The following is a 25,493-nucleotide window of genomic DNA, read 5'->3' as shown; positions in this document are numbered from 1 at the left end:
ATCATATCTGGCTCGTAATCGGTATTAAAACGAAATTTTATACTTTTTTGTTTTCGGTTTAATTAATTAAAAATATACTTTTTAATGAAATATTTTTATTGTTACTAGGATCACATACAAAAGTAAATAATGCACGTGGCTACATGTGATATATGGCTTCGTTTGAGTAACATTAAACTCTTTTTTCTCGGTAACCTTTTTCGAAAAACTTTAAATATATATATATATATATAACTATATATATTTAAACCACCAATCATAATAAATAATTTCAATGTATATGAATTTTAAATGATAAATAAATTAAAAAGAATCAAAATCAAAATTCATTTTTAAAATCATAAATCATTATGGACCCCTCTGCGGGTTAAGGCCTCCTCCATTTTGCTCCTCATCTGTCTGTCTTTTGCTTTGGTGATCCAGTTTTCACCAGCTTTTTTTTTTATTTCATCAATCCATTTTTCCTTTGGTCTACCTCTTAATCTTTTATATGTTGGTCCTTGCCAGGTAGTTAACCTTGGTGTCCATTTTTCCTTGTCCATGCGTGCAATATGACCCGCCCAATTCCATTTTTGTTTTTGAGAATATTCTAAGGCCAGACGAAATGGCAATTAATTGTTCAAATTAAGTTCAATCTAATTAATACTATGTTTATAAATTCATAGCTACGAAAGAAAAACACGTGTAGTTCGAAGCTAAGTAAAAATAAAAAAAAAAAACGTATTATCACTAAGAATTGCAAAAAAAATTGTATAAGACGGAAGTCTAACTTGCGATTGAAGTTAATCGCTATTTATTGTCTACGATTATTTTAACGCAGATTCATGATTAATTATTGATAAATAGCAAACATTGTTGATAGTCATGATAGAGTTTTAGTAGAGAAATAATAATCAATTAAAGACAAAAAAAAACATATTTTTTAATCGTCTTCTATTCACGCAATAGAAGACCATTAAAAAATATGTTTTTTTAATCATTTACGAGCTATTAACGCAATACAAACATACTCTCATATTTGTTTTATTAGTATGAAGAGATCGTTGCTCTTTAAAACAATACTTTATATACCAATAAAAAGGTGGCGGGCTTAAACCCAGGAAAGGACCTTGCGTTTTCATATGCTTAATAAGTGTTCTCGTGTCCGACGGTGAATTTAACATGAATGTCTCGGATGAAGTACTGCTATATATGCCAGTGGATGAATAGATGGTTGATATACAACATTTGATCAGCATGGTGGAATAAGCTCTAAGCGTCAAGGAGAGGAATCTTTTGAATAGCAGTGGGAAGTTTAGAGTAAATGACCATTTAAAAATTAATATCAATTATAAAATTATTTAGAGATTTTCAAATCAAACAAAAAATTAATTTCAAACACTTACTTTTACGGAACAAGTACCCTACTAACGGTTCTGGGTGTAGATTCCGCTGATAAAAATCGGCAAGAAACTTAGTGATTACTCTCTTATAACTAACTTACTATTGGTTCGGAAGAGATTCTAGCGAGAGTAACCGGAAAACTCTAAAATTACTCGTTCACAGATAGGTTAGGTACAGCTATTTTTTGGCTGATAGCTAGAAAGCTCAAATTTGGAACATACGTTATTTCGTATACGTATCCGCTTAGAAAATACTTTTGGAAATTTCAATTTTAAGGGAGAAAATGGGGTTTGTGTGAATTTAACCCGTGCGAAGTTGGGAGGTTAGGCTAGTTTAAAAATACAAAATAAGTTATGCGTAGATATTCGATCCGTCTGTATATATTAGTACAATATATTATGTTCAAATGTTTAGTCAGTCGCAGGATCGTTATTCTTATTTACTTCTCTTGTTTGCATATTTACTTTGTTGAAGATTTTTTTTAACATAATTCGATTTATGTATTTATATTTACATAATTATGTATTGGAATATTTCACAGAAAAACTTATTATGTAATTGATGCGTTATATTTTTGATTCTCCCCGTTCAAATTCTGTAAAGTTTTTTAATTTTAATAATTAATTAAATTAAGTGAGGGTTTTTTATCTTAATCATCTCGACAGACCGATGCTTATAAGATATGTGCCTGTAGGCTGTAAATTTTAGTTTCCAGGCAGCATAATAATAATAAAAAACTGTTTTTTTTTTATAATTTTATTGTTTTATTTTGTGTGCCTCATTGGGCCGCAGATATTGAGTCGGGCCGATATAAAGTTATGGTGTTTTTATTTCGAAAACTCTTAGTAACAGCACAGAGGCTGAAAGTTAGAAGTACGCTCCCGTGCCTCGGAAAGCCCGTAAAGCAGTCCTGCGCCTGATCTCTTTCCGGTCGTGTGGGATTGCCGAGTCATCGGATTATGAGAGTAAGGGAATAGAGAGTGCACTTGTGCACTATAACACGTCCTGCGCAGTTCAGCTAATCTCTCTTGAGATTCGCCTTCGTGCCCAAAATCGGTTAGGATGACATCATTTTGAATTAATTTTAGTGGGATTATATATTCCAATAATCGAAGTAGTAAAGATAAACAAGCCTTACAAGATTTACGGAATATGTAATGCGATATGCTAATAGCTTTTCCACATCACGAAATACAAATATATTAGTATGTATATATATATATATATATATATATATATAATACAACAATATTCAATTCAACTTCTTATATCGACTCTTTATTTACTATTTTTTCGGAAATATCAAATATTATTTCAGATCTCCACCGATGATGTCGTGTCTAATGCTAAGCAAAGCTTCAATTATTTCTAAATTAGCTAAAGAGGTTTATTAGATATAAATATTGTATGCTTTGTGATTATTGGTGGTAGGGCTTTGTGCAAGCCCGTCTGGGTTGGTGCCATCCACTCATCAGATACTCTACCTCCAAATAGCAATACATAGTATTGTTGAGTTCCAATAGGAAAGGTACGCCATTATCAACAGGCACAAGGGACATAACATCTTAGTTCCCAAGGTCGGTTGCGTAGTGGTGATATCTCTTACGGCGCTAATATTTATGGGCGGTGGTGACTTGTTACAATCAGGCCCACCTGCCCGTCCAACTTTTTATATTATAAATATCTACTATACACACCCAAGCTCTCAATAAAGTATTTAAGTTTATACATAATATGCTCGTTTATTCAAAGTTACTGCATCGCCCTTGATAACATTGTTTTTATTAAAAGATAATTATTAATTAACTTAAAATTTTAATCTATTCATAGTGTCACCTTTGTGGTTATTTTTTTTTTACTAGAATTATTTTGAAACAAAACTAAATATTATTTTAATATCTTTTAAGGTGTAAAAATGTCGTAGGAGTGAAATTGTTTTTTTTTTTTTTTAATAATATAATAAAATTAAGGTAACAAAAGTAAAGTAAGGCCTAGTAGTAAGGTAAATTCCCTGTCCACGTGCAGCTTTCTTCCATAATTTATTAAGCTACCTATATAATAAATAAGCTGGTTATAAAAATGACAAAATGAGCTTTTACTATGTACTTACCTATGATCTCATATATATATATATATATATATGTACATCTATGATCATTTTTCAAATGTTCTATCCTTTAACAACGATAAGCGATAAGGCGTTTTGTGCTGCAATTTTTTGTTGACTTTTATTGTCTCACCGCATTCCTGCAATTCTTACTGTATACCACAATTAAGAAAAAGCGTGAAAAAAAATTACTTAAATTTTATTTTGCATAGGAAGATTCAGTTAGAAGTTATAAACAAAATATTTTATATTGTCTACAGGAAAAAAAAAACACGTAGCGTCTTTACATTTCTTTTACTTATACTCGTAATACTATCGGTTATTAAAAAACAATTTTATTTACAAATAATATCGGTCTATCATTAGGGTTTATGGCGTTAACTACATTTTGTTTCCATGATTAACCACATCTACTTCCGCCTGTCACCCATACTTCAATTATTTTTGTTTCTTAAATCAGGCGCTCCAGATAGCGCTTTGCATTAATTCTTATATACATTATTATGCCTTATATAAAAAATACAATACAAGATGAAATACGATACGAGATCACAGACACATTTCTTTGTATAGATAATTTTACTACATTGCAACTACTAAATAGCCGAGATGGCCTATTGGTTAGAACGCGTGAATCTTAACCGATGATCGTGGGTTCAAACCCGGGCAAGCACCACTGAATTTTCATGTGCTTAATTTGTGATTATAATTCATCTCGTGTGACGGAAAACATCGTGAGGAAACCTGCATGTGTCTAATTTCATTGAAATTCTGCACTGTATTCTACCAACCCGCATTGGAGCATCGTGGTGAAATATGCTCCAAAAGTTCTCCTCAAAAGGGAGAGGAGACATTAGCCCAGCAGTGGGACATTAACAGGCTGTTACTGTACTGTACTGTAACTACTATTCTATACTATAGTGTAGCACTATGATAATAAATGAATTATTAAAGCAACAGAGATTTGATTAAAATAATTACAATAAGAAAACGGTTAATAAAAATAATAAAAGAAAATAAACATTACCTAATATTAATATAATATTTTTTGGATTGTGTATTGCTCTTGGCCCTAGTGGCGTCTACAGCGACAAAAGACGGGATGGGCGAGTTGAACGCAAGCCGGATGTAGGGAGCCACATAAGGGGCTCAAGAGAAACTGACGTCCTAAGAGTGCCTCCTGTGAGGCCGGACCTCAGCTTAAGACGCTGTTGAAGTCGGGACCAGTATACTCCAGCCGAAAGCAGCAGCGGTTTATGTACAATAATATAAATGTACAATCTAGTCTGCTAGCGATCATGTTTCGGATTTTGTTACAGTACTATCAACCCGCTCCGAATACGCGCAAATGTTTATATACATACGTATATATAGTCACTGGCTTCTACATTATTATTTATATTTATTTATATAAGTTTATCTGTTTGCGCTACAGCACGGAAGATAATATATCCTTAGTGTACATTGTAAGTCTTTGAGATTTGCCGCCATTAACGAAATTCGGTCGAGAACTTTACTGGTGGTAGGGCTTTGTGCAAGCTCGTCTGGGTAGGTACCACCCACTCATCAGATATTCTACCGCAAAACAGCAATACTTGATATTGTTGTGTTCCGGTTTGAAGGGTGAGTGAGCCAGTGTAATTACAGGCACAAGGGACATAAAATCTTAGTTCCCAAGGTTGGTGGCGCATTGGCTATAAGCGATGCTTACAGTGCAAATGTCTAAGGGCGTTTGGTGACCACTTACCATCAGGTGGCCCATATGCTCGTCCACCTTCCTATTCTATATAAAAAAAAAGAACTCAAAGTATATACGAATTGTCCTATATACAATTATTTTTTGTGTACAATGAAGTGTACGGGAATAAAGGCCATGACATCTTAGTTCTCAAGGTTGATGGCAGATTAGCGATGTAAGAAACTGCTTATATCTCTTACAGTGCTAATATACGGTGGCCCATTGGTACGTCTATTTATTATAAATTTAAATCTAAGATTCTTCGACAAAAAACTCAGTAGCTCTTTTATCGGCCCGACTTTGGATTTCAACCCAGGATATCGGGATCTGCGGCCTTATATCGAGCCACTAGACTAACGAGACAGTCCAGTTAGACAAACGTATCGTGCAGTAAATGCACTAATACTGTTTCATTTTCTGGTGATAGGAAGATTACTAGCATTACCAGGATAGTTAGCTGCAAATGGTTTTTGAAAAAAGACCACAAAACGAGTGAACGACTGAATGAAAACAAAGATCTCTCCCAGCCAACCTTTGAGGTACTGAGAGGAAATGTTTATCAAATTTAATTAGAATTTAACATTTTTTTTGTTGTATATCGATACGGACGTCCGTCGAAGGGAAATGTGATATAAAATGTAATCTTACGTTTGCATTACACCAAAGTGAATGCATCTATCACGGCGTGAGGTATATTAGTACTCCATGAGTAATATATAAGTTTGGTGGTAGGACTTTGAGCGTGCCCGTCTAGGTGCCACTTATCAAATGTTCTAGACTTAAATGACAGGAGGAGTACAGATAAATAAACAATTTTGACCTTGAATTGATATACTTAATTGAGATCTAAATGATCTGTGGTATTTATCGTGGGTTAGGATTAATATTTTATCATCCCAGGACGGATCGATAGTAAGGTTTTCTACAGAATATATTTCGGAGAGTGTGCCCAGGAACTATTTAATTTGGTTCCTCCGTCACCTGTTTACCATAGAACTGCGAGGCATCGTAAAGATCTGCATCCATTGCATAGTTGACGTATTTAAGACACGTACGAAACGATTTGCTTCCTCGTTTCTGATACGCACCGCTAAGATCTGGAATACCCTCCCGACCTCCGTTTTTCCAACAATATGGGTACCTTCAAGTCTAGAGTGAATAGGCATCTTCTAGGCAAGCGCGCCCCATCTTAGACTGTCCTCCTGTCATCACTTTCCATCACGTGTGATAACAGTCAAGCGCTAGCTTATATATTAAAAAAAAGGTATATTTTGATTTTGAAAACGTAAACGTAAACGTATTCAATGTTGTTTACACCTGTAATGATTTATTCACCTAGATTTAATACCCTGTATCTAATGCTAAGTGAATGTGTTAGTGATAAGTCGATGGTGTAACTATTTCCAATAAATAAATAAATAAATAAACGTACGTAACAGCCTGTGAATGTCCCACTGCTGGGCTAAAGGCCTCCTCTCCTCTTTTTGAAGAGAAGGTTTGGAGCTTATTCCACCACGCTGCTCCAATGCGGGTTGGTGGAATACACATGTGGCAGAATTTCAGTGAAATTAGACACATGCAGGTTTCCTCACGATGTTTTCCTTCACCGTAAAGCACGAGATGAATTATAAACACAAATTCAGCACATGAAAATTCAGTGGTGCTTGCCCGGGTTTGAACCCACGATCATCGGTTAAGATTCACATGTTCTTACCACTGGGCCATCTCGGCTCTTTCTTTAAATTCCGGCCTTAGTTTGACGACACAGTTGATCGTAGAACAGGTTAGGTTATCTTAAATAACAAAGTCTAGACTAAGCCTAACGTCACATCCCTCTTATCATTCACGCTGTTTGTATTGATGACTTATTTTTGAGACTTTAATCATAGCGTCAATAGTTATTACGTTAATTATTCGTGAACGATCATATGCTCGTCCATTTGCGTTCTAGCATGTATTTTATCCCGTTAGCGATATTGGTTAACAGATTTTAGCTGAGAAAAGATTGTTGTTAATTTTGGATGAATATATTTTGAGATTAAACTCATTTATTTATTAGTAAGCTATGTACAGTCATTTTTATAATTTATGAAATAATACAAAAAAAAAACAAATACACATTACAAATTTATAGCAAAAACACGCCGTCTAAAAGATTGTCCTGTGGCATTGTACTTAAATATATAATATATTTTGTGATTCAAATACTTTTACATATTTAATTGTTTAAGCTCATTCATTTCAATTGATAATTAGCTATTACGTACTAGGACACTACAGAGAAGTGTGTAACGATTGAATACACAGATAATCTGTCTTAGGATATATATATATAACGTCTTTCTTTTTGAAAACAAATTTAATCCTATTTTTAAAGATCTTGACAAAATCCCCTATTCTATAGAGGCACGAAAGTAAATTATAGAATTTCAACGAAATTACTTATAATTTTTCTTTATTTATTTCAACAGGCAACACTTGGAAAGAGTGAAGGTCAAATTTGAGGGTGACAAGTTGAGTTTTCAAGAGCGGAATAATTTCAAATTCCTACCCGAAGCGAGTGTTGGGGCGCATTTCGATCAAGTATTCGTTCCGAATCTGCCGTTATTGGTAAGTTTTCATCCATTTTATCACTGATGAACTGCTTGTTTTAAAGTGCCTACTGGTTTGGTCGTGAATGTGATCATGAAGATATTTATCATTTATATATTGTACGGATCCATCTGACTTCTCACAGACCGTACACTCACCATATTCTACCGCTAAGAACTAATATTTTAAATCGCTTGGACCTTATTCGAAGAGTTATTTAGCCAGTGTAATCGTGAGAGAAGTTGGCTATGATTCTTAAAATGTCATATGCCATGGTAATCAATGAAAATGAAGGGGCCTATTCGCCAATACGCCTGTCTATTTTAAATACAAAAAATATATATTAATAACTTTTAATTGATCACCGATCTTGCGGTTTATAAAAGCGGTGAAAATTACGGTTTCACCTCAAATGTTTCATAGGATAACTAGTTAAACAATGCTGTCTTCTTCTTTTAAATGTCAAATCAATATTGAAAGAAAGAGAGAAATCATGTTAACGTTTATAAGTAACAAAATTAATGAATAAAATTTACTAAAATTTTGTCTAATCATGGTTTTTTTAACCTTGATCCTATATTTTTATTAATTTGTAATCAAATTAAGCGCTGGTAACTCGGCCGAACTGTTATCTGTGGTATGTTTACAAACATATTAAGAATTAATCGACTTTATTGACCTCAAACAGACCGTACAGATAAAAAATATATAAGAAATATATTTCTTCATACGAAATACAAATTACAACTTATATGTTAATTATTTCGTCATTCCGAAGATATTTTTGTCGTTTAACGTTTCTAAGTAATACAATTCATATAATACAATCCGTCCCAACTTCGAAAAAATTAAAATTCATATAAAGTTACTCCTCCTTAAAGTTCAAATTTCTTAGCAAATGTAACGTTATAATACATACTTACAATTACAGCATTCTAGACCAGTGGCGGATTTACAGATTTTCAAGATATGAGCTGTACAGTTTTTGCCGCACTTGCCTCTACAACTGCAATATTATTATTTATATCAATTATTTTTACATGCAAGTCCTACTGCTGGTTGGAGGCAGGGTTCACAACCGTACGATAATGTCATAACTATTTGTGGATTCTTGTTTTTTTTATCAGTAAAACATCAAAAAATCGTCAGGAAAAAATCTTTTTGATTTCTTTTAGCCACCAAATTTGCCCAAAAATCTGCCGCCCGAGGCTGAAGCCTTTTCAGCCTGCTGGTAAATCCGCCACTGTTCTAGATTAAGTTCTGGCTGTGCGCTGATTAGTCAGGAAAAATTATTTTATGTATGGAGATATTACAACATCGTAATCGCTAAACCCCGCGAACTAATTAATAACATATCGGAGAAATTCTAATAATCTATACGTCATTCGTAAACAAACATCTAACATTCAATGTTTTCCCGTTTAGTGTGTTCGATACAATATAAATCAACGTCCTCGTCGCCATAGTCGCTCTATTCGATTTTATGATTGACTTGATTCTATATTGAAATTCGGCGGACCATTTTTAATTTATCATTAAATCAATTCAATCTGTACAGGAATACAAATGATAAAAGAGCTTGGGGTTAGTATTCGTTCTTACAAAATATATAACAATAATTGTATATATATATAATATGTATATTTTTTGATTGATGAACAAAAATATTGTTTCTTATTTCTTCTTTTATTTTCTTTTCTTATAATTTTGTATATTAGTCTCGTTACTTGAATAAATAAATTATTATTATTATTATTGAGTGAGCCTGTGTAATTAGGCAGAGGTCAATTAAAAAAAAAAAATTTTTTTTACTAAAATAATCTTGACACGATTATAATAACATGTGCACAATATATAATACAATAACATAAGCAAATCAATTTACGCGCTCTCGTATAATTCTTGCTCCGTCCGAGTTTTGACTGTGACGTCACATCGCCGATTCGTTATTGATATATTTTTTTATGCTAAAATACGAGCAGTGTTTTCACGCAGACTAACAAATAATCTACCGAAAGTCGATCTTGTGATTACGGATTCTTTCGCAAATCACTCGAAATATATTAGTGACCTTATTATTATTGTTTATTTTAATATTTTGTTAATGCAGGTGATCATAACTGTGATCGGCAATAAGTCCGTATTCTTCATGTAGATACTAGTGCGATGTGAGGAGCCTACTTTTAATGAAATAATCTGTTCCTGGAAGAAACCTTTTTTATCTAAAAGAGTGGCAAACAAGCAGGAGGCTTTCCTGATGGAAAGTGATTACCATTGTCAAAGGACAGCACAACGGCGTGCTTGCAGGTGCGTTGTCGGCCTTAAAGGAATGAGTATACTTAGGCTTTTCTTGAAGGTTTCTATGTCATAACGGTTCGGAAAAGTCGCCGAGTAATATGGTTCCGCAGAAATGGCAGGAAATGCTTTGAAAAAAGTGCTGTAGTAGTGGATTTCCAAACATCGAGATGGTATGGATGGAATTTAAAATATAGATACGATGCCCGGTGACGAAATTCAGCGCATGGTATTAATCTAAACAGTTCCTCAGAGCATTCTCCCTAAAAGATGCGATAGAAGATGCAAAGTAATAATATCACTCTCTCCCAGAGATGAGAGCAGTACTCCATGTGGGGCTGAGTTTTCGCCTTGTAGAATTTTAGGCAAGGAGCTGACGTGAAGTACTGACTTACCTTGTTGAGCACACAAAGCTTTTAGAGGCTAATTTGGCTGCACCGTCTAATAGACCGCGGAGCCTAACGTCCTGATACTGGATTTGGTGCGAGGCGGTATTCTCAAAATGAGTGGATGGTCATTTTAGAAGTCATCGCGCAAACTTGTGTCGTATTGAGGTTGATTTGTACCAAGTTTGGTTGGCCCCAATCTCAGGCTTTGGTTAATAAAAACTTGTTATTTCAGACACAAGTTTATACTCATCGACGTGTTCCCGACATATATTAGCGCGGTGGGTGTATAAGACGTCTATGTGCTGTCGTCTGCCAACATCAATTGATGCTAATTTGCACATGTCATTAAAAAACCGGAGAAGCAGTGCAGGTGGCAGCTTTACGTTTAATTATATACTGTAACATGGCGATTCAAAAGTCCCCTTATAAGCCTATTTAAATGACATTTGTATCATAAGTACTATATTAGACTAGGTATTTGACTTTCAAAGAAACATAATATGGTAAAAATCAATTTCAATGGGTCGCAGTCATTAATGATTTTTCAACTTATATCATTAACGATACGGCGTTGTTCACAAATCATCTTCAAGATTAACAATAAACGTAAGATTAAAACTTTGAAATGCATTTTTCATCGATACAAACTCTTATGACAACACTATCGGTATTCAACTTATCAAAGCCGTTATTACGAACATTCTAAAATTCTAAATTATGTTTATATCAAACGAATACCTATAAATAGCTTGTAAAAATTAAATGTTTGATCCTAAAACTAAAAACGTATATATACGGCAAATTTCACTACTAAGGTACTCATATTAAAATACTCATCACGAAAATATCTACTTGTTTTTGTTGATAATATATATAGAAATAGTATTTTTCCTGAGTTCTATTTGTTAAATTAGTATGCTATGGTACTGTATAATAAATATATAAAAGTTTTTTTTCTATACTAACCGAAATATAAATAAAATCAAGAATAACGCGAAAATTTAGGTGAAATTGTATGGGCGAGCGAGCGACGTTGGGCGATGTGACGTCACGCGTCAATCGGTCGCTCCAGAAAAGAATTTAAGAACTCGTAACTTTAAAAATTTGTAAAGAAATCATTTTTGCAAATATCGTAAAAAAACGCCAGTATTTTTTATATTTAAAATATGATTTTTTGAGATCATAATAAAATAAGCTAATCTTCCTAATTACAGACGCATGGGACATAACATCTTAGTTCCTAAGATTGATTGATTAAGATTCTTAGTCGGATCTATGACCCTACAGATTGTCATGAAGTGACTCCATTCTACTCTGTCGGCTGATTCGTTGGTCTTCTAGATAGTTCATAGCATACCGTGAGGTCCTGGGTACAAAAAGTAATTGGGTGTTTCAGAAGTAACAGCCCGAAGTATAAAGACTTTTTACATTCCCATGCCCAGAAAGCATCTCGTTCCACCGCAGAAACCACAAATCTAAAGCAAATACACCAACCAAATGATAATTGATAAAATCAATAACTTATGACGTAATAAATAAACGGAACGCGGTGTTTCCCACTATCGCCAGCGCGAAGTCAGATTGTCCACCGCGAAACTAAATCTACTTTTTCCTTAACAAAACAATAAATGTCATAATTTTGTTATTGATGTAAATTATCGCACAACTTATGGAATTAGTGATGGCTGGTTCTTCATTCAACACGAGATCCATATTTCTTTTTATCAGTACAGTATAGTAACAACCTGTTAATGTCCCACGGCTGGGCTAAGGCCTCCTCTCCCTTTTGAGGAGAAGGTTTGGAGCTTATTCCATCACGCTGCTCCAATGCGTAGAATAAACACAACAACACAAATTAAGCACATGAAAATTGACAGGTGCTTGCCCGGGTTTGAACCCACGATCATCGGTTAAGAATCATTCGGTCATTTTAAAATGATACCAATGCAATATTATAGTGAGGACTTCCAAACAAGAACAATGCCTTACCTTTGTAGGTTTTTTTAGTGATAAAATGAAGCACTTTTGAACTTTCTTCTAGAATTCTACTATATGTAAAGCAACAACCGGTTCTGAATCTACTGCCAAAAGTTTGACAATCAAATACAATAAATCCATAACCTGGCTGAAAGTCAACAAGTATTAACAAGAAATGTTTAAAAACAAAAACAATTTAAATGAAAACAATACACAGAGTAGATTTGTATGTTTTTATGGCATTGGAAGCACTAGTATTGCATTGGTTACCATTTTTTGGTGATGGGCATAAATTGAAGCCATTTTGTGGTAGTCTTGATTCTGACTAAATATAGATTTTAGTTTAGTTAATGTTTATCAATTAAGCATTTTTGTAACTCTTTTAAACAATCTATAAATATAATGGCGACTTCACACTGATTGTACCAAACAAATTTAATACAAAGATAGTTCTTAAGATACTAAAAACAATGCTATTGAGTTTTTATGAAATTAATAACACATATATACCTGTAAGTGTTTTTAGCGGGAGATTAGTTAATGTTGTGTCTTCTTCTTTCGTATGTGAAATGAATGATGACAGAAAGAGAGAAATGGTTCAACTAAACATCCGCTTCTGGTAAAGAAGGCCTTTATCTTAATGTTAAGTTTTAAGCTGTTTTTTTTTTTTTTTAGGGTGTCCTCGCCAAAGCGTCAAGCCTGTCATACATAGTTCAGCTCGCGTTAGCTACAACGCTATCATCAGTCGCTAATCATAAAGATGCCTTTCTGAAACTGCCGGTGCAAAGGTAACTATAATATTTTTTCTTTATTTATCTATACATATAATAAATCAGTGAAACTGTTTTTTTGTACATTGAATAAATTTCATCAAAAAACTAGCGTGGACGATGAAAATGGAGTAACAGAATGAATAAGTTTTCAAGTCGCGGTTACCAGCTGGTATATATATATATACGGTGATCATCATTGGTGCTGTAAGAATCTGGGAATTGAAACCATGACCTCCTGTCTTGCACAGCGTCTGCGGCCTTACATCAAGCCATTAGACCAACGAGGCAGTTATTTGTATATATATTACCCTTATTTACATTATGAGGTGTTAAAATATTACCAAATATTACACAAGGCTAAATACAATATTTTTACGATAACGTTGCTTACATTGTATACAATTTTATATATTATTTGTTCCGTACTTTACATAGCATATATTACAAAATATCAAGACACTAATAATCGCATTTTTATGACTGTAAACATTTACGTATGAATAATATATAATTTTCTTGTTTTTTTCAAAACACAATCACAAAATTAATTGGATAAACCGATAGTTCTTTCTTATCTTCATTTAAATTAGGTAGGTAGAGAAATGGTTGCCGGTCTACCGTCCATATACATTGACACTGTAAAAAAAATTACAACGAAAAGTATAAATTAAAAAAAAATTGCTAAACGATTCAATATGATAACGAATAATACTTTTGTAAGAATATTTAATATTGTAAGTATGTCTGTTAATAGCTTTGTTTTGATTTATTTAGTGAAAGCTTACCTGTATATTATTTTGTTTTTTTTTTTGTTTTTCTTTTTATGTGTGAGTTTTAAATACACATATGTTAGTTTGTCTAGAGTTTATGTTTGTTAGTTTAAGCAGCACACAAACAAGGCTTATCAAGATGTCAAGAATAAAAATAATCATTAATATTTTGTTGCTAATAAATAAATGTATTCATATTTTTGGTTAAGTCCATCTCTAAGCTTATCAGCTGGTATAGTAGATCGTGTCCAGGCCAGCTCTGCGATGGCTTTTGGCTAAGAATCCCACATAGTCCGCATTTCCCCCCCCCCCCCAAATTCCATATCTTTCGAAGTTTTCACGTTTGAAAAAAATTGATGATATGACTTTCCAATTGCTGCGCTGTACTTCGATCAAATTAATTTTAATTCATACTATTTAAATATTATATCAATCAATTGCAACTTTCAACAGGACAATGTTATCGGACATTTATCAATCAAATGTTGCACTTTGTAACGCAGATAGAGCAATTGTGCTAAAGGCCATATTGATTGACTGCACGGTGTTTTATTAAAAATATATTTTAGGAAAGAAAAATGCCTGGTACTAGGATCAATTGGCCGATGTTAAATGTCTCAGGGTATGAAAAGGTGACAATGCAGAAGTCAGTCACTTTAGGTAACCAAAATAACAATGACACGCATGGCATGTGGGGCCCATAACTCCGTAGACCCATGCCTTAAATGCACTAAGGGTGGCTAGGGAAATATATATGAAATCAATCATCTTGGGAGCTAAGGTGTAATGTGAATTAAGACTGTGGTTACTCTGGCTCACTCATGTGCTATCAATGCTAAGTATTGCTGTTTGGCGGTAGAATATGTGGTGAGTAAGTGGTACCCAGACGGGCTTGCACAAAGCCCTGTCAAGTCTACCCTTTAGCTACAATAGTACCTTTCTGGTAATTTATAGAACCCATACTTCATACATTTCGGCACACTTGTTTGGACAAAGTCCCTTAAGATATTCTTCCTTACCTCTAGACTCCGCGCACAAAATAAGTCATACTAAGGGCGCCATTGCTTAAATTGTTAAACATAGAGGTGCGTTGCAGGAATAATTTATATTCCTCACCTGCAAGTCCTCTGGTATTACAGATAAAAAATGCTTGAAATATCATTTTATTCAATTGATGTTACATTTCAGATTTCTTTGGGGCTACGACGACAGCATAATTGATATCGCGAAGCCATTTTTAAGCATTCAAGGACTTTTAAATTTTGAAAAATTCGGCCTTCTAGTAACTGTAAGTAACTTTTTTTTTACAAGGATAAGAAATTGATCTAGACAAAACAAGAGGTGGAGTGACGTCATCACTGATACAGCAGGAACGCAATAACCAAGACTGGCAGAAAACAGAGACGTGTGTAGAAATTTGAAGACATTTCCATTAATTTAAAAAACTAAGATATAATAAGAATTGCTTACACTATTAAATAATACATTGAGATCGAACTTTTTTTTTATATTTGTAAGATAATTAAAAAACAAGAGTTACGCTTACAAGCATAGACAGTTATTATTTGAAGAACTAACTTCGGGAAGTTCAAAATACATAAGGCACTAAAACAACTCGTCGGAACAAGCGAAACTCGACTTTATGTTATCCGAAATAAGTCCATTCTGTAAAAATAAAACCTTATGCAATAAACATAAAAAATATAATATACATAGATATACTGTATATGTTTTAGATAATGTTATTATACATATATAGCTAACAATAACATGAAATTCGCGCTTACCATGCCAAGTCTAAATTTAATAATAATAATATCCTGGGACGTTATTCCCACACGGCCATCTGATCCCAAATTAAACAGAGCTTGTGATATGGAAACCAGACAACTGATATACTAGATATACTACTTTTCTTTTGTAAATACATACTTATATAGATAATTACACCCAGACTCAGGACAAATATACATGTTCATGCACACAAATGTCTGTCCTGAGTGGGAATCGAACAACCTTTGGCGTGAAAGACAAAATAAAAGGTATCTATCAACCACGCCAACCGGCTCGTCATATCGTAATTCGAAGCTGGTGAAACTATGAAGCGCAATTACTTATATAATTATATAATAATACTATATACTAGCATCTTATGGTTTAAGTTTTAAAAACATTTAATTAAGGATAATGAAGCAAAACATTTATTATCTAACGATCGTAATAAAATGAACAGAGTTGAATGTATATACGCACGTGTCTGAATAAACACGTGCTATTCTACACACGAATATATATGTGTGAGAGCATGACAGATTAAAACAAACATCGCACTTAAATTTATATATATGTATACTCTATACGTATGTAGTCTATTGATCAATAAAAACAGTAAGAGTTTCTTTCCGATTCTTCCCAGTAGAATCTACATTTCGAATAGACGGTAGGACTAAATTTCATTAAGTTTAAAAAAATTAACTTTTAGGCGTCATCAGGTGGCCCGACGAAAAAATGTCTAGATTATGAATATTACTTTATTTTAAACTTTTTTTTATAGAAAAATGGCACCGGATCTGATCGTTTCACAATAAACACGGGAGAGAATGAAAAGAACAGAATGAACATACTTGAAAAGTTCAATGGAGAGCCGACGCTATCTTACTGGGGAAGTCCCGAGTGCAATAGGTGAGCCAACGTTATGAAATTAAACCATATAAAAGGAAGATGAGATAAGATAAAAAACAAGCTTCTATTTAATCCAGTTAACAATCTCTGGTCTGTCTTAAAGTTCAGTTGCAATTCAACCCACACAAAGCAGGTTTTTTCCATACATTTTTTTCATACTTTCAAATTTCGATACTACTTCTTCTATTCTGTAAGAAACAGCTAGTAATAAATCTTCCATAGGTTTCCTATACTACAGAAAAGGCTTAGATCATATACCACGATTCTGGTCAATGGTGGGCAAATTCATCCCCAGGTACTAGATTATTAGAAATATGTCAAAACTATAAAAAATCCTAAGAATTGTCTATGATCTCATCACGATATCTTTTATGAGATAAGTAAGGTCTATGTCAGCTAACTGACAAATAACTCGTGTAATACTACATGAGATTCACTACTTAATTTCAGGGTTAAAAGGATATCAAGCCACGCAATCAAAAATTCACTATATTATTCGACGCAGTACAATCTCTGATTAAACAGTAATATAATATAATCGACACAATATAACATGAGAATTAATGGTTACTTATATTAATTATATTAAGGCGCGTGCCAAGCGTACGTGTGCGTAAAAATTTTTTCTACCAACCGATTCCAATTAACGGGAAATGCGTGCCGGGAGCGGGGGAGATATCCGGCAGACTAGCTTCAGATTCAGTGTCAGCCGTCAGAGTTATTTTTTATAAAGATGTAAAACTCGTGTTACGCGCGTTAATAGTGTATTGTTAAATAAACAAAACAAAAGGCTAATATTAACAATGATACAGAGATGAATTATAAACACAAATTAAGCACGTGAAAAATCAAAGAGGCTTGCGATTCGAATCTTCGGTTACCAATGGTCATATTAGTTTTTGATAAGAATTCACTTCGTAATGAGCGAGTTCTTTAAATGTTGTAAATGATGTATAAGTATGGTATTACGATGATACGCTATTTTGATACGTGTGTCTATCCTTTAAGTGCTATAATTATTATAGTTAATGTCGCATATCACTTTTCTATATTACACAACCGTGTTTTTCACCGTTTTCAAAAATAGAAGAAGGTTTCAATATTTTTTTTAATATTTACTTTTATGTTTGTTAGAAGAACTCGGACCTCAGAACTCCGTCATTTATGAGTCGATTTGGAAAATTATTTTTTTGTTTGAAAAGGTATACTACCTTTTTGGCCCTATTTAAAAATGACGAAAATAGGGGATGAAATTATTTATGGGGTCGAATTTTAAACAGACACTTAGTTCTCGCGGAAAAGCTCGCAAAATAATGGGTTTGTAAAAATATGGCGTTTTAAATGTTAAATTATTTATGGAACTTTGGAAGTTTTTTTAAAAAAATCTGGAGAATACTGCAAAACTGATATGAATTGCAAAATGTAAAATGTAATCTATGTAAAATTGTTATTTATTTTGATGATATTTACACTCTGTGACACTTAATATAAACTGAAGTTATCGTAAATTTTCTTTTGTTTTTATAAATGGAATGATTTTTTTTGTTATATAATTAAAATTTGTTTTGTTTGTTTGTTTTTTAGATTACTTTGACTTGATTTTGTTTTATATTAAAAGATATAGGTTGTCACTGAATTTTCTGTAGATATTTTAGAGACATGTAATGAACATTTTAACATATTTTAATTGTTGTAACACAGCTCATCAGACCTAAAACAATAAACTAAAATAATACGAACATTCCATATCAATCAGATTAGAACATTGTATTTTCGTTGATCCTAAAATAACGAACTTGTTTGTATTTTCAATATTTGGGCAGATTTGCAAATGAACTATCTGACCGGACTGACCAAATCACCCATCAATATATATATATATATATATATATATATATATATATATATATATATATATATATATATTGGCACTGTAACACTTGTACAAAGCCCTACCACCATACAAACAAAACTGCAATATTTGTATGATTATTTGTGTTAATTGTTATATAACCACTATATCTGAATGAGAAATACATTCATATAATAAGGTCCAAAGTTTATCGCAAAAGATAATAATAAATTTACTTTAAATACTAAATTGCGTGTTATTCATAAATTGTATTTAATATCTACAAATATTTATGTTCATTGATTAAAATTATATATACAAGTATATTACCATTTTCTATATGTTATAAATTGACTGCCTCGTTGGTGTAGTGGCATGATGTTAGTCCACAGACCCGGAGGTCAGTAGCAGCTCGGAGTCTGGAAGTTAGAAGTGTGTACACTCCCGTGCCTCAGAAAGCACGTAAAGCCGTTGGTCCTGCGCCTGAACTATTTCCGGTCGTGTCGGATTGCCGTCCCATCGGATTATGAGAGTTAGGGAATAGAGAGTGCACCTGCGTTTGCGCACACACTTGTGGACTATAATATTTCCTGCGTTGTTGGCTAATCTCTCTTGAGATTGGCCGCCGTGGTCGAAATCGGTCTGGAGGCCATTATTATAAATTGGCAAATACAAAACTGATCAGTTAATTTTTTTATTCTGTTTGCCAACCGATTTTGTTTTTGTTTGGCTACATAACAGTAGACAAAAATCTTTAAAAATCAATTCATATATATGTTTCCCGCAATTTCTTAACAGTTATGGGTGAATTTGTATCACTTTGCAAACGCTAGTTAATATTATTACGTGAAAACGTAGCTTTTTTTAATACTATTACGCCGTCTATACAAAAGCCTATACTTAGAAGATTTGAAAATTCACATCTGACTACAGATAATAAATAAAACTATAATTACTATTTCAGCATAGAAGCATCGGATGGAACGATTTTCCCGCCATCTCTACTCGATAAAAATTCTACTCTGTACGTTTTCTATCCGAATTTGTGCCGTCGTCTGCCATTTAAGTACATCAAGGATGTTGAAGTAAGTTTTTTTTTTGTAGTTGTTCAAAGTTTTAAATATTGGCTATATTATATGATTTCTTATAATTGTTGCAATATGAAAAGATCACTACCGAGCCACTTTGGTTTTGCTTTACAATAACTAAACAGTGGCTTTACAAAATGGCCTCTATAGCCAATACTTATGTCCTTTCTATACGTCTATACTCAGACATATACAATGGAAACTTAACTTGACAGTTGACTATAGCACTATGACAAGTTGATAACTGTCAAATTGACATTTAAATTAGTTACCATTAGATATTAAATTTAAAAAAAAAATAAGACTTTTTTATAAAGGGCAACAAAACACATATACTAATATAATAATAATAAATATTTTTTGTTTAGATAGGAGACGGTATAAAATTAATGCGATATGGAATGCCTGAAAATGTCTTCGATGATCCTGAAAACAACCCAACGAATCAGTGCTACTGTGAAATAGACAGTGGGGAATGCCCCCCACGGGGTATTATTAACGTCACTGAATGCGCTATGGGTAAGTTCACGCACACGCGTAAGACTCAAAACATTCTTCTTCTTCGTCGTGACACTCCTGTCAGAGCGGTCGTGGTCGCCATGAAGTATTATGTTATCGCGCAGATGTTATTCGCCTCACGAGCCTACGCCATATATCCCTGTTAGTGGTGAGCCTGGTGCATTCATTCAAAGGGCCGCCAACACACTTTTATTGGGTCGGTCCATCGCATGGCGTCCTTCATCGTGGACTTCCACTCGAAACATACAATTATTATATTTTACTTGGTGGTAAAGCTAGTTCAACTACAGGCAAGGGGCATAACATCTTAGTTCCCAAGATCATCAAGGGGCGTTGGCGATGTAAGGGATATTAATATTTTTATAGTGTCAATGTCTATGAGCGGTGATGACCACTAATCATCAGGTGCACCATTTGCCAGTCTACCTACCTATCCTTACTATTGTTATTAATGATAATAATATTAGTAAGAATACTTCTTTGTTCGTTTGTTTGTTACGTTTAAACGTCTAACCTACGCCGTTTATGCAAAATTTGCATATAAATGTAAAGGGTACAAAAAATAACATACAGTACCGTATCACCTGCAGGACCCCGCCATCCCCCTCACACGCAGGTGATACCGCGGTCGGAAACTAGTTTTAAATACACAGACTGGCGTAATTTCTTTATTACGATTTAAAACTTTAAAAAAAAGAATCATATCAATATAACTGAGATAAAATATACAAACGCTTTATTATCAACTACATTCCATGATTACATTGATGATGATGTTTCAGGAGCACCAGCCTTTGCATCATTTCCGCATTTCCACAGAGGTGATGAGATTCTACGGACGCGAATAACCGGTCTGAACCCAGATTCAGACATGCATGAATCTTATTTAGACATTCATCCAACGTTGGGGATCGCCTTGAGTGGAAAATCTAGGTACTTAAGCAAATTTTAACAGTTTTTATTATATCATACATTTATGTATTATTATTACATTTATAGTATATATACGTATAAACTACTGGTGGTAGGGCTTTGTGCAAGCTCGTCTGGGTAGGTACCACCCACTCATCAGATATTCTACCGCAAAACAGCAGTACTTGATATTGTTGTGTTCCGGTTTGAAGGGTGAGTGAGCCCCAGGCACAAGAGACATAAAATCTTAGTTCCCAAGGTTGGTGGCGCATTGGCTATAAGCGATGGTTGACATTTCTTACAATGCCAATGTCTAAGGGCGTTTATATTATATATTATATATATACATAATATAGTTTCCGTAGACCAATAGCGCTGGAACGTCTTATTAAAGAAACAAAAATAATTGAAGTATGGGTGACAGGCGGAAGTAGATGTGGTTATCCATGGAAACAGAATGTAATGAACGCCAAAAAACCCTAATGAGAGACCTATATTATGTAAATAAAATCATTTTCTAAGTAAAAGAAATGTAAAGATTAGAAACGCTTCGTGATTTTTTTTCCCGTAGGCAATTTTTTTTTTTAATTTACATTTTTATGTTATTTTATTTATAACTTTGAACTGAATTTTCCTATGCAAAATTGTATAAAAGTTTCGTAATTTTTCTTTACACCCTTTCTCAATTGTGGTATACAGTAAGAACTGCAGGAATGCGGTGAGGTAATAAAAGTCAACAAAAAATTGTAGCACAAAAAGCCTTGTCGCTTATCGTTGTTAAAGAATAGAACATTTGAAAAATGATCATAGATGTACATATATATATATATTCGGCCATGGCGACGAAATCTCAAGAGAGAATAGAATGCGCAGGACATATTATAGCCTATTCCCTAACTCTCAAAATCCGATGAGACTGCAATCCGACACGAACGGAAAGAGTTCAGGCGCAGGACCAACGGCTTTACGAGCTTTCCTAGGCACGGGAGTACACACACTACCAAATTCCAGACTCCAGACTTTTTTTTTGTGCATACAGTCAGTATCCGTTACATTTTAAATTGTTCCCATATATAAACATCGTACTTTTCAACGTGTAAAATTAAATAAGTTCCCAAAGAATATTAAATAAAAATTGTGTGTTTAAGCGATTACGCGAGTCGCAAATAACGTTGCAGGTACTAATATAACGGAGATAACTTTCGAAAATTACGTTATAACTACACGTGTAAAGTTGCAACATATATGTAACGGTCACATCTTCGATAAAGCGTTGTCAACATGAACACAAATGAGACTTTAGCGTATTAATACTTTAAGCAAAACAAAATGAATTTTATTTTTAAAATTTATTGGAAAAATATAAGAACTATTGACTTAATACTTTTATTAAAATCTGGTTTATAGATTATTATTATAAAATTTGATATTAGTGATATGCCTGACCATATTTCGCGCTGCCTCCCGCCAAAAGTGTATTTTAAACTTTTTAAAACCAATCTGACAGCTTGACGTATGACGTTCGGAAAGATTGATATAATCTGCTTATAATACAATATTTTTGGATATAATGTACTGAAATTTATTTAAGGGATACATACAGCATAATATAATACATAAACATTTGGTAACAAAATAAGTCTCACATAAGCCAACAAAGTTTCCACTTTTATATTCAGACATGGAGTGAACCTAACAGTAACAAGTTATTTAACAATTAATTAAAATATATAAAGTCAAGTATTTAAAACGTAATTTAAAAAGCAGAACAAATAAAACCATAGGAATATTAATGACAAATACAGTTTTTTAAGGCTTCTAAGAACTTAAATAAATTTTCCTTAAAGATCTATATTAGAGTAGCGTTTATTATAATTGTCACATGCTCTTACCAAAAAGCGTTTTTTAGCATAGTTCGTTCTACACATTGGGACATAAAAGTTATGTTTTGAGCGGGCAATGGAATGCGAACACTTGATATAAATATTGTTGACTAGGTACATTGAATCGACAAAATTAAATATATTACTATTTTTAAAGTCATTTCCCTGGCGAAATATGAAACCCAACGTACTGTAAGGCTTTGCGATAATTTTATTCACATGCCTGTCAAATAATAAATTAGAATCTAGAAGCACTCCTAGGTCCCTAACTTCGGTTACCCTCTTAACTAAATGATTGGAAAGTGTGTAATCAAATTAAACTGGAAATGTTTGTTATATTATATTCTTATTGTTGTTTTTTAGTCTACAACTGAACATTCAAGTCCAAAAATCAGACGCATTTGGAGCCCTCGGCTTTTTGAAACAGGGCACAGTGCTGCCCATAGCCTGGATTGAAATGGTAATTATTAACTTAGTACTTAAATTAAATTTAATAAATTTGTTATAATTATAACACATAAACAATTAATTAAATAAATAATAATACATATTTTTTTTAATTTTTAGTCAGTAGAAGAGCTACCAAAGAGTCTCCAGTCGCTGGTATACCACGGGACGTATTCTACCGCGGCAGCTCAGCTCGGTCTAACGGTGTTTTGCTTGATAACACTAACAGTATCGTCAATATGTCTGTTTGTGATGATCGTTAGGAGGAGGAGAAAACCTTGCGCTACAGTGAAAATAATACCAGTTGATACTGAATTAAAATGTCAATTATAATAATAGTTAAATACCTTTAAGATTCCTATTGAAATTATGACAAATTATTCCTACGCATCCAGAATTAATGTAATTAATTGACTGCTTACGTCACGTCAGCCATCACCAATATCAGCGACGATATGGCACGATAGACTTGACAGTTAATATGGACTATATTAACTGTCAAGTCAAATAATCTATCACTATTAAATTAATAAACAAATACATTAATCAGCTGATATTGGTTAACAAAGAGGTTTGCTTAGACTCTAAATATCAAAAATTTAAAGAGCAATTTGTAATTATAATTTATTTTAATAGATTTTGTGCAAAATGAAAACGAAGATATTATTTACAGATAAATATTTTTACACGTGTTTGAGTGACATTTGTGTACACGGTCCATTAAAACGAAAATTATCCATATTGATTGTTGATAGAAATAATTAATATGATTTAATTACTTGTAATTTCTTAATGTTATTGGTGGCAATATAACATTTAGCACATTTTTTATTAATTTATAAGCACTACGCACGTGATATTTGTCCAGTGTTACAATATAGAAAAAGCACGGATATAATTTCCATTTCATATTTTTAGGCGATAACATATTTTTCCATATTGGGAAAGATCATTCTTTTATAGGGTTTCGTAGGAAATAAGTTCCACTCAATGTTACGGTAGGTCCGTCCATTTATTCCAAAATAAGATAGCATTTTTTCAAAGAATATAGAAGAAGATTCCAAAAATATTGCAACTCGGCTGTCGCTCTGGTAATAAGTCTTATTTAGAAAAGAAATTAATTTTTAGCCGAAAGATCATACAATTTTCCTTACAATGTTTCGCTTTCCGCCGTGCACGAAATTAATAGTTAAGGACAATTTTGCTCAAAAAAGCTAGGCCTACCATTACTAGCCTACTAATATGTAACATGGTATATTGCCCGAATTACTATCTGTAAGTAACCGTATTTATCATATAAATACCTGTTACGATATAAAAATTAACAACATTCAAAGGTGTGGTTGAATTCTGCCCGTTATACAAAATAAAGGTATTAACCTTTTTTATAACGTTTTTTGTAATGTTGCCAGACGCTGTCACTTGCCTCAATCAAAGACAAATAACAGTACAAATGATTAATATTGTTGTATTTTAAATATAATGGATAAATTGATATCACATATTTTTTATTAAATTTAAACTAGATTTAAGTAAATAACGGCTGTTAAACAATGAAATAAATTTATAATAATGTTTTATCAATTTCTATTTAATTACATACAGATTAAGATATTTTCATAGTTTATCTTTTTTTTATAACTTAAAACCTAAAATCTTTGCTGAAATAGAGTAATGGCTGGAAATTAAAAAAAAACACAATAATTATTAGTTATTACCAGTTTGTACTATATGTAAATATTTTAACATAGTTTTCCTTATCAATATTGTAAAATTTATTAAAACCCCAAATTTATTATGAAAGCTGCATAATAATTTTAATTTTTATCAAAATTTAAAAAAAATTCATCATAACCTAAAGCTACTCTTATGATAAAATAGTGCTACTACAACAATAAGCTACAATTTTAAAAAATCTTTTAATAATATATGTATGTTTAACAATGTGATATATCCATTATGAAATTCTAAAAATAATAACACATTATTTGTTTTTTATTATCAAACTTTTATTGTTTTCTAACATTTTATAACTGCGATTTGATAGAATTAAAAAAAAGCTAAAGTTTTCCCTTGTTTTTAATAA

At 32.8% G+C, this 25,493-nt stretch overlaps 1 protein-coding gene across 2 annotated transcripts in view; it reads left to right on the top strand.

The window, feature by feature from the left end:
- The window catches only part of LOC126778833 (scavenger receptor class B member 1-like), a 42,680-nt gene extending 17,489 nt beyond the window's left edge, over positions 1-25,191 (top strand). The window contains exons 4-12 of one of the 2 annotated variants that reach the window (XM_050502534.1): positions 7,700-7,838; positions 13,157-13,269; positions 15,213-15,312; positions 16,579-16,706; positions 19,523-19,643; positions 20,015-20,165; positions 20,948-21,098; positions 23,324-23,420; positions 23,528-25,191. In XM_050502534.1, the coding sequence (XP_050358491.1) occupies positions 7,700-7,838; positions 13,157-13,269; positions 15,213-15,312; positions 16,579-16,706; positions 19,523-19,643; positions 20,015-20,165; positions 20,948-21,098; positions 23,324-23,420; positions 23,528-23,740 (1,213 nt within the window). In that variant the 3' untranslated portion in view covers positions 23,741-25,191. Of the gene's footprint in view, positions 1-7,699; positions 7,839-13,156; positions 13,270-15,212; positions 15,313-16,578; positions 16,707-19,522; positions 19,648-20,014; positions 20,166-20,947; positions 21,099-23,323; positions 23,421-23,527 lie in introns of both variants that reach the window. The other variant, XM_050502535.1, reaches the window with a different exon arrangement.
- The last annotated feature ends 302 nt before the right edge of the window (positions 25,192-25,493 follow it).

Source organism: Nymphalis io, chromosome 27, assembly GCF_905147045.1.
Source record: "Nymphalis io chromosome 27, ilAglIoxx1.1, whole genome shotgun sequence".
NCBI lineage: Eukaryota > Metazoa > Arthropoda > Insecta > Lepidoptera > Nymphalidae > Nymphalis > Nymphalis io.
Note: the sequence above shows the minus strand (reverse complement) of the source record. Positions and strands in the feature narration are given on the sequence as shown.